The sequence below is a fragment of the Gadus morhua genome, chromosome 17, assembly GCF_902167405.1.
Source record: "Gadus morhua chromosome 17, gadMor3.0, whole genome shotgun sequence".
NCBI classification, from domain to species: domain Eukaryota; kingdom Metazoa; phylum Chordata; class Actinopteri; order Gadiformes; family Gadidae; genus Gadus; species Gadus morhua.
Window position 1 is genome coordinate 165,487 of NC_044064.1, and position 13,682 is coordinate 179,168.

General features: G+C 44.0%; 2 protein-coding genes across 3 annotated transcripts; one reads left to right on the forward strand and one right to left on the reverse strand.

Moving 5' to 3' along the window:
• The first annotated feature begins 5,510 nt into the window (after positions 1 to 5,510).
• hmgb3a (high mobility group box 3a) lies at positions 5,511 to 11,066 on the forward strand. Its single transcript, XM_030339122.1, has 6 exons — positions 5,511 to 5,610; positions 7,568 to 7,620; positions 8,042 to 8,182; positions 8,294 to 8,433; positions 9,105 to 9,279; positions 10,310 to 11,066. The coding sequence occupies exons 2-6, from the start codon at positions 7,612 to 7,614 to the stop codon at positions 10,466 to 10,468; spliced, it is 624 nt and encodes a 207-aa protein (XP_030194982.1). The 5' UTR covers positions 5,511 to 5,610; positions 7,568 to 7,611; the 3' UTR covers positions 10,469 to 11,066.
• A 190-nt stretch (positions 11,067 to 11,256) lies between these two features.
• On the reverse strand, positions 11,257 to 13,660 carry med11 (mediator complex subunit 11). Of its 2 annotated transcripts, XM_030339125.1 has the most exons (4): positions 13,367 to 13,660; positions 12,880 to 13,010; positions 12,007 to 12,124; positions 11,257 to 11,908 (listed from the first exon to the last, which is right to left on the reverse strand). In XM_030339125.1, exons 1-4 carry the CDS (start codon positions 13,434 to 13,436, stop codon positions 11,883 to 11,885), a joined length of 345 nt encoding a protein of 114 aa, XP_030194985.1. In that variant the 5' UTR covers positions 13,437 to 13,660; the 3' UTR covers positions 11,257 to 11,882. The 2 variants fall into 2 exon arrangements, with proteins under 2 accessions (XP_030194985.1, XP_030194984.1); XM_030339124.1 differs by having other exon boundaries at positions 11,257 to 12,124; positions 13,367 to 13,659.
• Between the last annotated feature and the right edge of the window lie 22 nt (positions 13,661 to 13,682).

Sequence of the window (13,682 nt, forward strand, 5' to 3'; positions counted from 1 at the left end):
ATTTAAGAGGTCAAAATGGTTATATTTACCGAAATTGTGGCGATTATATAGATAATTTGCTATTCTGTAACGTTAGATAAATGGACCAACGCGAACACAGGTTGTGGACCGTTTTCAGACCGTACCGTTACAGACGTTGGGATTGATTACACAGTTAACTTCGTTATCTTGCTATTTAAGCTGCTTTTGTTTGGTAGTGTAAAGCAAAACTAATTCTAACATTTGGTTTTGGTTTAGGGAGCCAGCAGCATACTGCTCGATTTATTCTATAGAGGGGGGAGAACGATGAGCGGTTCACCGGGGTGAAATAGCCTACTCAGCAAGTGTGGCTTGGGGGTAAGGAAACAATCGTTTATTTATATCGTTAGTTTATAAAAATTATTATAGGCCATTTATATATCTACATTTGACCATCTTGTAAAGGTTAGTTAAATTAGCCCTCATTAAACAGCAGGACAGATGCAACATCCCCAGAAATCTGTTCCAATTTGTTTTGATACTGCTGTTGTTGTTAACTGCCATGATTGATTTCCTCTGCCTTAGGATTGCAAGTATCCAGGGTCAGGAGAGGGGGTAGGTGGGAAACCCACTGCTGCCACTTGGCCTTGGTTTGTCCCCATGGATAAGGTATTGGGACAGAGGCATTCCACCAACCCCCCTGTCCTAATTGCCTCCATCCCTGAGAACACACCAGGGCCAAGTAGCCTACAGCAGTGGTGGATCAGGAGTTGGAGGACAAGGATCAGGAGGAGGAAAGACAGCGAGGGCCAAGGTCCAGAAAGAGGGACAGAGAGGAAGACATGTTCCAGAGTCGCTCACTATCTTCCGAAAAGGACTCAAGATTCACCTGTTCAGAGTCCACCTCGACTGCATAGCCACCCTCCCCCTTCTGGCAACCATTGTACACTGTGTTGTATTGTATTGTATTATAGTACTTAACTGTGTAGCAACTGCAGTAGCTGCTATCATGGCTGTAACACGGGGAATGGGTTAGCCTAGCGATTGTGGTACTTGCACTTGGTTTTATGAACATCCTTTCTGTACCGACAGCGATATATTGATGCACTTCTTATGACAAATGTACTTATTGTAAGTCGCTTTGGATAAAAGCGTCTGCTAAATGCCCTAAATGTAAATGTAAAATGTAAATGTTCCAGTTAATAAAAGAGGACATGAGGCTACAAAGGGAGGCAGAGGAGAGAAGAGCCCAGGAAAGCAGGGAAAGAATGGATAGGTTTTTCTCAATTTTGGAGCGTTTGGTGGACAAATAACTTATGTTCTGTTATATTTAACACATTGTTTATTATTATTTACATATTTATTGAAACTAACTTAGTTAACTAACTATTTAACTAACTTTTTTGATTAACTATTTATTAATACCCTTACTAACTTTTTTGTATTGACTAATGTATTCGTATATAACTTATAAAACATATATACAACAATAAAACTATTTACAACAAACATTCATGTGACTATTTACAACAATTATTATAAAACTACTATAGACAAAAACATGATCAATAATAATTTTTGTTGGTTTCTTTTTTTCGCGCTGTCCGGTTTAACTTCTGTTTACTAACAGGTCAGTTCAGCTGTCAGGGTTGCTAGGTGACAGGAGCAGCGCGTGGTCACGCAAGTGAAAGGGCGGTAACGGTTTGTTACGTAAACCAGAAATGCTCCGTAGGCTAGACCGTCCCATTTCTTCGGCCTTCGGAGTGTCCTTCGCGGTCTACGAAGGCCGCATCCTTCGAAGGACGCGGTCTACGAAGGATGCGTCCTATGAATTGGGACACAGCCCATGACAGCTCCAGCTATATATATACTTGCCAGTTGATGGTTCATGAGATGCACCTTTGAGCTATTTCAGTAAACTGGTTGATCGTTGTTGATCGTTGTGCAATTTACAAATTCAGGACAGATTTAGAAAAAAAGTCTAATGTAAATGTATAGAGATATGCTTGACATATTATGGCAACTTGTTCAACCATTTTGCATGTAAAGACTCATACAATGAACTAATGGCTAAAAGTTGTGGGGGGTAGGACTTTTTGACCGAGAACCATTATAATACATTTTGATCAACAGGATATAAGCAATTGATAATGTAGGAAGAGCAGAGAATTGTACATAATCATTTGCATGGATGTACCAAAGAATTTGTAACTTGTTCAAGAAATGAGAAAATGCTTTTTTGATGTGCACAAGTGAAACAATAATGTGAAGATTGAACAAGTAGTTTGGAGAATTTCAATTCTGATCGGAGAAATGTAGCAAAGCAACTAAGATAAACTGTAAATTCACTAAAATACAAAAAAGCTTTATTGGCATGAGAAATCTATACATTTGCATTTCCAAAGCAGGTGAACAGTGAAATAAAATGGTCAGGTAAAAAGGTCAGGTATAATATAAGTATAAAACGATCCATCTATCTATACATCAATAGCTATCCATCTATCCATCCATCCATCCATCCATCCATCCATCCATCCATCCATCCATCTATCCATCTATCTATCTATTTCCTTTCAATTCAAAGAGCTCTATTGGCATGATACATATACATTTGCATTGCCAAAGCAGGTGAACAATAAAATAAAAAGATCAGGTGTATAATATAAGTATAAAACTATCCATCTATCCATCCATCCATCTATCTATCTATTTATTTATTAGGGGTGTAACGGTACATGTATTTGTATTGAACCGTTTCGGTACGGGGTGCTCAGTTCGGTATACGGTATACCTATTTATCTATATATATATTATTGCTGTCAAGCGATTAAAATATGTAATCGCGATTAATCACATTAATGCCATAGTTAACTCGCGATTAATCGCGATTATTCGCAAATCTTTTTTCTATACTAAAATATCCCTTGATTTATTTTTCCCATTAATTGTTCTCATTTTAATGATCTTATCAACATGGAGAAGTGCATCAGCTTGCCTTGTGCAAATGTTTTTTTATTGATAACAACATTGGCATATACTGATCAAAACAGGACGATACAAAAAAAATGCCTATAGTGCATTTAAACGATGAACATACAAACATACTGTCTTGAACATAGCAGTCAGGCTACTGCTTCTTTGTTTTGAACCAAAGAAAAAAAAAATATATATATTTTTTTTTTTAAATAATAAATTGCGTCACTCCGTCACTTTGGATGTGATCCACGACAACTTTTGCTGTTTTCAAATTGTCCATCGGAATATAAATCCAACCACGGAATATATAACCACATCATATAGTAAGATACTATAGTTTGAATAGTCTACTGTGATCACTGGAACTTAAGGAACCCCTTATGTCAGAAATAGGGGAGGGCTGATTATTAAGCCCTAACCCTAGCCCTAACTAGAGTTAATAAAAGGAGACCCACTGCAGAGCTAAACTGGTTAACCCTAACTAGAGTTAATAACAGGAGACCCACTGCAGAGCTAAAACTGGTTAACCCTAACCCTAACTAGAGTTAATAACAGGAGACTCAATGCAGAGCTAAAATCGGTTCCGAAAACCAAAGCTTTTAAACGGCATTTCAACACCACCGCGAAACCACCCAGGAGCAAACGGCTGCTACGTTCTGCCCCCCGGGCCGGAGGTAGATATATGTCTCTATATATGTGTACATATTTATGTCTATATAAATATGTGTACATATTTATGTCTATATAAATATGTCTATATATACGTCTACATATTTATGTCTATATAAATATGTCTAAACATTTATGTCTCTATAAATATGTCTATATATATGTCTATATCAGGGCTCTCAAGTCTCACGCATTCGGCGTGAGACACACACAATTCAACCCATGCACATGCTCACACGCCACACGTATTTCTCACGCAGAGAAATTACCAGGATAGTGCACACCAATTAGGGCCGCTATTTAAGAGTGGAACAGGTAGGAATCAAATGGGTTCCCCGTACGTAGGGTAACCAGACGTCCTCTTTTGCCCGGACAAGCCCTCTTTTTGAGACACTTTTAAAAAAATGTGTCCGGGCGGAATTTCTAAATCGTCCTGGATTTTATTAGAAAGCCTCATACACGTTCACATTGAATTTGAAATGCGTTTCTCTGGGTCGTTCACAAACTAATTAGGCTACACCCTCCCCTACTCAGTTCTGTTCGCTTTGCATTGGTGGAAGTGAGTAGGGGGAGAGGTTAAGTAGAGCCTTCAGATTGGACGGTTTGACTTTAGAGTTACCGTCATGTTTTGTATTTATTTTTTTACTATTATTGTTTTATAGGGACAAACATTAACAAATGTCTCCTACAGGGGATTGAAAAAGTTCTATCAATTGAACAGAGAGAAACATTTGGTCATACTTTACACTTTACCACAGCATTGGCCTACTGAATGCCACAGATATATTTTAAGCATTTGGTCTGAACGCCACATAAATATATATCTATGTTCTTGCACGTTTGCAACGTTTACAATTTCAGGAAAAAGTATATGCGTCTGCTGGCGTTGCTTAGGCCAAAACCCTTTTGAGGCAGTGTTGTTCCTGAATATTAGTGTTAAGGGCCAATAATGCTTGCTATCAAACATTAGTCACCATGTCTCTGGACACATTTGTATGCAGTCACATTTTAATAGAGCCCTGGCCTATATATATATATGTGTGTATATTGTGGCGACCGTGGTGTACAGGGTGTCGCAGGGGTCCTGGGGGGGTGCTGTTTGGACCATCGCGAGTTGGGCCTCTGGCCCTCCTGGGTCCTTTGTGGCGGGGACATTGTGTGGGGTTTGTTTATCGCTATGTATGGGTGGGTTAGCGTTGCTGTTATTGAGTTGTTGTTCCCGACACGTCACCGAGACGTTTATGTTGGTTGGTTATGTCGAGTGTGTTTTGGTGTCGTGGGTGTGTACTACTCTCGTAGTCGTGCGGTGTAAGGGGCGCGAGAGCTGAATAACTGCTGAACCTGGCCTCCCGTCTTGTCCTCCCCGTGCTGCTCGCCACAATATATCTGTCTATATTTATGTCTATACATAAATATATGTCTATATTTATATATGTCATGTCAATATATTCTACTTAAGTGCACACACAGCTTGTGTTTTGATGCAATTATTTGTCAGGATTTGCATTTTGCTTAAGAAATTGCTGTTTTTAGTTTACATATATATAGGACTAAATATATGTATCCATCATTAATTAGAGTATATTGTTTTAATCTTGTTTTCCATGAGGGGTGAGCAGGTGTGAGCTAAAGGTGCTAACGGTACCTTGGCGGGATGTTTTCTCAGGACCTGGACGTATGAACGAGGTGATGCACGAGGCACGCTGCGGTGTCAGAGAGAAGGGCGACCAATGGGCTCGAGTGGAGGCTGCTTTGAACCGCTGCGGCTCTAATCCAACCCCTTTATTATGTCCATGAATCCAACCAGGCTGGTCTCGTGTCATCAGGCTGGTCTCGCGTTATCAGGCGGCTCTCATCCAATCAGGAAGGTCTCGTGTCTTCAGGCTGGTCTCGCGTTTTCCGGCTGGTCTCGTGGTGAGCTAGCGCGATGGCTGCGCGGACGGGTTTGAGGGCGAGAGGAGAGCGCGGCAGAAGACCGAGAAGCGCGCAGGACCCGGACTAGACCAGGTGAGCCCGGAGCCTCCATGTCCTCTTAGAATACCACCTTATTGATAGACAGATTATGGATTGGTCCACTTCAATATGTGCGTTATAGTTTGTTCTAGAAACAGGGCCTATTTTAAATCTTAATGTATCATTTTAACTGCTTAACATTTTAAGAGTTGATTTATAAATGCTTCAGTTGGTTAATTACGTATTGAATATTTTTCTCATGAAGACATACATCTCCCCCTTATATCCGGGAGACATTTAATTCACATCGTCATGTTATGACGCTAAACATAGAAAGAATACTATACATGCATGCATACATACATAGCCTTTATCCTGTAATACTTAGGTAAACCTGTGAAAAAATAAAACAAACGAGCTCATCGTTGGTTATTGTTATTAATGTTATTAACATTATAAATGTTATTCTTACGGCCGGTGGAGCCATGACGACTGAGCCCATCGATGGGGTTTTACACGGACTTCATATATATTTCCACCGTGGCGGTGGTTTGTTTAATAAGAGAGGATCGGAGGGCCTAGAATAAGATGTTAGAATAATAAGGTTAGAGCCGCGGAGGGAGATCTGATTCGAGGTCCGCGCAACGGTAAAATGGCTGGCGGTCTGATCACGGCTCTGCTGCCCGCTCCGCCCGGGGGGCTGGCGGTCTGATCACGGCTCTGCTGCCCGCTCCGCCCGGGGTGCTGGCAGTCTGATCCCGGCTCTGCTGGCCGCTCCGCCCCGGAGGCTGGCGGTCTGATCCCGGCTCTGCTGCCTGCTCCGCCCGGGGGGCTGGCAGTCTGATCCCGGCACTACTGCCCGCTCCGCCCGGGGGGCTGGCGGGGCTTCAGTTTCTCCCCGATCCATCTATCTCCTCATGACAGGACCCGTGAATGTGTTCTCTGCAAGTTCATTCCGTGTTTTGTAACTTTGTCCTCGGCGTTACAAATGGCTGCTGGTCTTCTTTGTTAGCAGTAAAAGACCGAGAGGACAACTTTAAAACGTCAAATAATATTAAATACATAACCCCGATCATGAGGCAGAGCCGTCCTCACGGTTCACCCTGCCCTCCCCTCGGTTACGGTCAGGCTATGGGCTGTCGGTCCTCCCGGCCCGTCGGAGGGCTTTGTCAGGGTAGAGCAGGAGGGGCGGTACGGCTTTGTTGAACCAGCAGCTGCTCTCTTCTCAGAAGCCATTTTACCAGCGCTCCCAGCGCTATCCCACCGTTACCAGTATACCAGTACTAATGGTGGGCCGACGGTGGGAAAATGCAGAAAAACAACGAGCTCACATGAAAACGATGTGGTAGACGTCAAGATGGAGGAAAATAAACGTTAGTTTCTCACATCAGATCCGCAGTTCTCAAAATGGAAGATGAATAATTCTGGTGGTGTAGGGTCATCTTCACCATTAAATAATAGCCTACTATTATTAATAATAATAATAATACTATAATGCTGATAATACTATAAAACTAATAAATACTATAATACTTGGTCAAATACTAAGATTAACAATGAATTATTCCGGTGATGGAGGGTTATTCATCTTCAATAGGCCTACTATAGGCCTGCTCTAATACTGATACTGAAATACTAATAATTACTATAAAACTGATAAATACTGGGTCAAATACTAAGATTAAACAAGGATCTTTGTCAACTAATAAAGGATATTAGATAAATATTATAATGACTGATTTCAATAAATGTTATTTTTTTGTTTTATTAACTAAAGAAATGTGTTTGTTAAAACCATATTTTTGATGTTATAAATTATATCAATAAAAAGTTGAAAGTTCTTTCAAATAAAAAATATGTTGATGTTTGAGCATGTGCATGAAGCAATTAACGTTTTATATTTATTTCCTTTTATTTTTATCGTCCATTTAAATTTGATAAATAAGCTAGAATATATTGATCTTTAATTAAGGTGGAAGATGTGGCCCACTAATCCTCCTCTCTGTTGCAGCACCGTATCACTGACTTCGTATCCAGCGCATTCCAGCTTTCAGCATGGCCAAGGTGGGTTGAGGGCTAGTTTCTGAGGCCACTTGTGATCCACGAGATGAGCACTCGGTGACGACCTGCTGCCCCTCTGAAAGAGCTCGGCTCCTCGTGGCAACTTGTGTTGAGGCGGGCTGAGACACAGCGTCTGACCTCTGAACTGTGTTGTCGGGGTCTCTGAGCTGTGTTACGGGGTCTCTAAACCTCTGGCTGTGTTTTCTGGGTCTCTTTAAAGAGCATCTGACCACTGAACTGTGTTGTCAGGGTCTCTCTGTGCTGTGTTGCGGGGTCTCTAAACCTCTGGCTGTGTTTTCTGGGTCTCTTTAAAGAGCATCTGACCTCTGAACTGTGTTGTCGGGGTCTCTGAGCTGTGTTGCGGGGTCTCTAAACCTCTGGCTGTGTTGTCGGGGTCTCTCTAAACATGACTCCCCGCGTGCAGGGGGACCCCAGGAAGCCCAAGGGCAAAATGTCCGCCTACGCGTACTTCATCAAGACCTGCCGCCAGGAGCACGAGAAGAAGACCCCCGAGGTTCCTGTGAACTTCACCATGTTCTCCAAGAAGTGTTCAGAGCGGTGGAAGGTGAGAACCGGGGCCTTAGAACCGGCCAGACGTCTGGTGTTCTTGAGTCATAGGTGGAACAACTGTTAGGGTGTGTTCTGTATGGTGATCGCTGCGTTCTGCCCTCCCTAGACCATCTCCAGCAAAGAAAAGGGGAAGTTTGAGGACCTGGCTAAGCAGGACAAGGTCCGCTTCGACAACGAGATGCAGCATTTCGCTCCTGGCAGGAAGAAGGGTCAAAAGAAAGACCCCAATGCACCCAAGAGACCCCCGTAAGGAAGTGTGAAACAACATCGAATTATGTCTGTTTGAAACCTATGAAATGGGTTAGCACTAAGTCATTGGGTTAGGGTTAGCACTAACCCATTGGGTTAGGGTCAGCATTAACTAATTGGGTTAGGGTTAGGACCAACTCATTGGGTTAGGGTTAGGACCAACTCATTGGGTTAGGGTTAGCACTAACCCATTGGGTTAGGGTTAGCATTAACTCATTGGGTTAGGGTTAGGACCAACTCATTGGGTTAGGGTTAGCACTAACCCATTGGGTTAGGGTTAGCACTAACCCATTGGGTTAGGGTTAGCATTAACTCTTTGGGTTAGGGTTAGCATTAACTCATTGGGTTAGGGTTAGGACCAACTCATTGGGTTAGGGTTAGGACCAACTCATTGGGTTAGGGTTAGCTCTACCTCATTGGGTTAGGGTTAGCTCTAACCCATTGGGTTAGGGTTAGCACTAACTCATTGGGTTAGGGTTAGCACTAACTCATTGGGTTAGGGTTAGCACTAACCCATTGGGTTAGGGTTAGCATTAACTCATTGGGTTAGGGTTAGGACCAACTCATTTGGTTAGGGTTAGCACTAATTCACTGGGTTAGGATTACCCCGAACTCACTGGGTTAGCGTTCTGGACCATCTGCCTCCCCTCACCCTCCTCCTCTTTTAGCTCTGGCTTCTTCATCTTCTGCGCGGACCACCGGCCAAAGATCAAGGCGGTACACCCCACTCTGGGCATCGGAGACGTGGCTAAGAAACTCGGGGAGCAGTGGAACAACCTGACAGATGCCAACAAGCAGCCCTACCTGCAGAAGGCCAACAAGCTCAAGGACAAGTACCAGAAGGTATGCTAGCTCGCTGAAACCACCTTCTCTACTCTGAGCTGTAAACATGGGGCTGCTTGTCTCTACCCTTAAAGGACAAATCCGGTGTAAAATGGATCTGGGATATGTTTAGTATGATAACGAGTTGGAATGTTCGTTTGGGAGCTAAAAAGCGTGTATAGACGCATTCTTCAGTTGGCTGTTTTTAGCCGATTCTACCAAAACGCTATTAACTTGGAACGATGGGGGCATGTGTTATGGTAAAAACGAAATTGTTATTTTAAACCACTTAAAAAGGCCAGAGGTAGCCCGACTCTTCGACGAACACAGAGCTTGTGACATCCGTGAACAACACGCAAGTGTTCGCCAATCAACTTATCGAGCCTTAAAAACAAGATGGCGTCAACGGGTGAACTACTGATGGTATTGTGTGTATAAAATGTCCTTTTTAAAAAACAATCTGTACACTTACAAAGTTATCAATGCTGCTTCGTTTTATATGTTAAGACCCTTATTATACTACCAAAGAAGACTCGGGCTACTTCTAGCCTTTTAAGTGGTTTAAAATAACGATTTAGTTTTTACCATAACACATGCCCCCATCGTTCCAAGTGTATAGCGTTTTGGTAGAATCGGCTAAAAACAGCCAACTGAAGAATGTGTCTATGCACGCTTTTTAGCTCCCAAGCGAACATTCCAACTCGTTATCATACTAAACATATCCCAGATCCATTTTACACCGGATTTGTCCTTTAAATGTAAACGTGGGACTGCTTGTCTCTACTCTTAAGTTTAAACGTGGGGCTGCTTGTCTCTACCCTTAAGTGTAAACGTGGGGCTGCTTGTCTCTACTCTTAGTTGTAAACGTGGGGCTGCTTGTCTCTACCCTTAAGTGTACACGTGGGGCTGCTTGTCTCTACCCTTAAGTGTAAACGTGGGGCTGCTTGTCTCTACCCTTAAGTGTAAACGTGGGGCTGCTTGTCTCTACTCTTAAAGGTAAACGTGCTTGTCTCTACTCTGAGATGTTAAGTTGGTGCTGCTTGACTTGCAGGACGTTGCCGACTACAAGTCTAAGGGAAAGGTGGGGGGAGGAGCCAGCCTGGTACAACAACAACAAACCCAACAGCAACAACACACCATGACGAATAACGATGATGACGAGGATGAAGACGAGGATGATGACGAAGATGACGATGACGATGATGAATAGGAGCTTATTTTTCTTTCTTTCTCTTGGTTTATGGTAATTTATACACTAAAGGATTGTTGTTACTGGTAAGACTTTTCTGGAAAAGATTTTTCCAATTGAGTCCCCAGGGTTGGGGAAACATGAGTCGAAGGTTGAGATCAACCACCAACTATTGGCCTTGTGGTTGTTCGTCCAAACGGATTCAGGCCTGAATCAACTCCACTAATTAGCATATCTTAATGTGTCCCTCGCTCCTCGCAGTGTTTTCCCAACACATCAAGTAGCATCCGTTCTTGAATTTAACCAGTGGAGGTGTTACAACAGATGTTCAACAACAAATGTTTATAGTGAAGTGTGTTATTGTAAAATGTATTCCAACGTATATATTTTTTTGTTTTTAATTGTAAGGACAATTTCAATTGTTTCTTAAAATTGCTAGCGGGATATTATGTGTGTGTGTGTGTGTGTTAGGTTTTGTGTGTTTGTTAACTGACTGAATACTTCTAAATGATATCTCTGGGAGTAAACTAGAATTCGGCCCTGTGACTTTGTGCTAGGAGAACAATTACACTCAAAGCACATGCTTAAGGTTATAATAATAAAATATGACTTTACATAACCTGGATGGTTTTTGGACTACTGGACCACAACTAATTAATAGCATTACTAGAAGCCTACTTAAGTAATGAAAAAGATCTGTAAGGTAAATAAAATTGGTGAGAGTTGGAACTAACATGACGTCATTACCCCGGAGAGGAGACGCTCGTGTCACTGCAAGGGAGGTCGACAAGTTCAGAGATAGACGTCAATCAATGTGTGATGCTTGATCTTTTAATTAAAGGCGGTTTGTCTGCTTTCCATTGTAACCCGTAAACATTCTGACAGTTCATACAAAATTATGACGTAAAATGCAAAACGAACAAATGTAAGCAATAAGATAAAAGCAACAAGGGGACATGATGTCTTCAGCTCGTAGGAGGTCCTGGGGGCGGGCCTACAGCGGCTGGTCCAGGATCAGCTCGTAGGACGTCCTGGGGGCGGGCCTACAGCGGCTGGTCCAGGATCAGCTTGTAGGACGTCCTGGGGGCGGGCCTACAGCGGCTGGTCCAGGATCAGCTCGTAGGACGTCCTGGGGGCGGGCCTACAGCGGCTGGTCCAGGATCAGCTCGTCGGACGTCCTGGGGGCTGGCCTACAGCGGCTGGTCCAGGATCAGCTGCCAGGAGGTCCTGGGGGCGGACCTACAGCGGCTGGTCCAGGATCAGCTTGTAGGACGTCATGGGGGCGGACCTACAGCGGCTGGTCCAGGATCAGCTCGTAGGACGTCCTGGGGGCGGGCCTACAGCGGCTGGTCCAGGATCAGCTCGTAGGACGCCCTGGGGGCTGGCCTACAGCGGCTGGTCCAGGATCAGCTGCCAGGAGGTCCTGGGGGCGGACCTACAGCGGCTGGTCCAGGATCAGCTGCCAGGAGGTCCTGGGGGCGGACCTACAGCGGCTGGTCCAGGATCAGCTCGTAGGACGTCCTGGGGGCGGGCCTACAGCGGCTGGTCCAGGATCAGCTCGCAGGTCCGCCCCAGCTCGCCTAGCTTCACCTTGGCGTACTCCGCCCGGTTCAGCGCCATCTGGCAGTCCTTCCGGGCCGAGTAGGTGGAGCCCTCGTGAGGCTGGCCCGTCGCCACCTGAGGTCAACAGAGAGGGTTACAGGTAGGGGTGGGTATTGCCAAAGAAGTCACGATTCGATTCGTATCACGATTCACATGCCACAATGCGATTCTATCACGATGCATCGCGATACTTGAATTATTGCGATGCATTGCGATGCATTGCGAATTTTCACTGAACACTGTTAAAAAAAAATTAAGCCATTACCAGTGGCTGACTGGCTGTGTATGATCTGGATAGTGTGTTCAATTGATAACTCAAAGCAACTCAATTCATACATAGCTGTATTTATTGAAACGACTATTACTGGATACACTGACAAGAAGTGCTAAGGATCTATAAAACTTAAAATAACAAAATAAGGATATTCAGTGCCGTTTACATGGCCTCAGTGGTCCTTTAAACCAATGAAATGAAAACATTCAAACATTTCCCCTTTTGGAAGTAGCTGCCATTATAACAACAATATCATTTCATAAACATAAGAGGACAAACTGATGCCACAAAAAGTGAATAGGCTTTATAAAACTATATAAAAAAAATATATATTTTTTAATTATTCATTTTTTTATATTAATAATCGATTCTTGGCGTCAACAATCGATGCAGTAGATCGTGAAAATTAGAATCGCGATGCAACGTCATGACGATTATTTGGCACACCCCTAGTTACAGGATGAGCCGACCCCCCCCCCCCCCCCCGTCGCCACCTGAGGTCAACAGAAAGGGGTTACAGGATGAGCCGACCCCCCCACAACCAGGCAGCTCCTACCTGTGTGAGGTAGCGGATCTGGCCGCTCAGCTCGCTCTCGATGCGGTTAACTGAGCTCAGGAACTGGGCGAGCTGTCGGTCCAGGAAGCTGGCGTTGTGCTTGTCTTTGGAGAGCTCCAGCAGGACGTTACCTGGCGGACATGAAGGAGTTAAACACCGCTCCAGCCTTCACTGCACGCTGGCTCTTCACAGACCCTAACCCTAACCTCTTCAATATATCAACCTTTAATATCGTTCTGCACTGACAAACCATGGGTTAAAACATGATGGTTCTATCGTCTTCTGTCCTACCAGTGGATCATAACATCTCATATTACACCGCGACCATCAGCTGAGAAACACCGGACTCATTCTCTGGGGCAAAACACACGAAGCCCGGCGGTACAGTCTGTACTCATCGCTACTAGAGGTCTAGGGTCCGGTGTGGTCCTACTACAGGGTCTGTCCTGGTCTGGTCGGTACTAGAGGGACCTAGGTCTGGTCCTACCTGCGCACTGCAGGACCACCCCGACCTCCTTCTCCACCTCCTCCAGGGCGCGGAGACGCTCGTTGGCCATCACTGCTTATCTCACTTTACTATTTCACGTTCTTCTTATTTCTCTTTTTTACCAAAGACCTTTCTGTGGCGGCTGATCGCATCATATAATCACAACAGCATATTGAAAAGGCAAGGAACCCACGGCGTTACGGTCTTCAGACACCAACAAGATAAACAATAATACTCCTTCAACGGGAGGGGAAGAAGCGCATGCGTACTACAACCAACGACCAGTACGGAATGTCGCCTTCTTGTGACGTCAGGA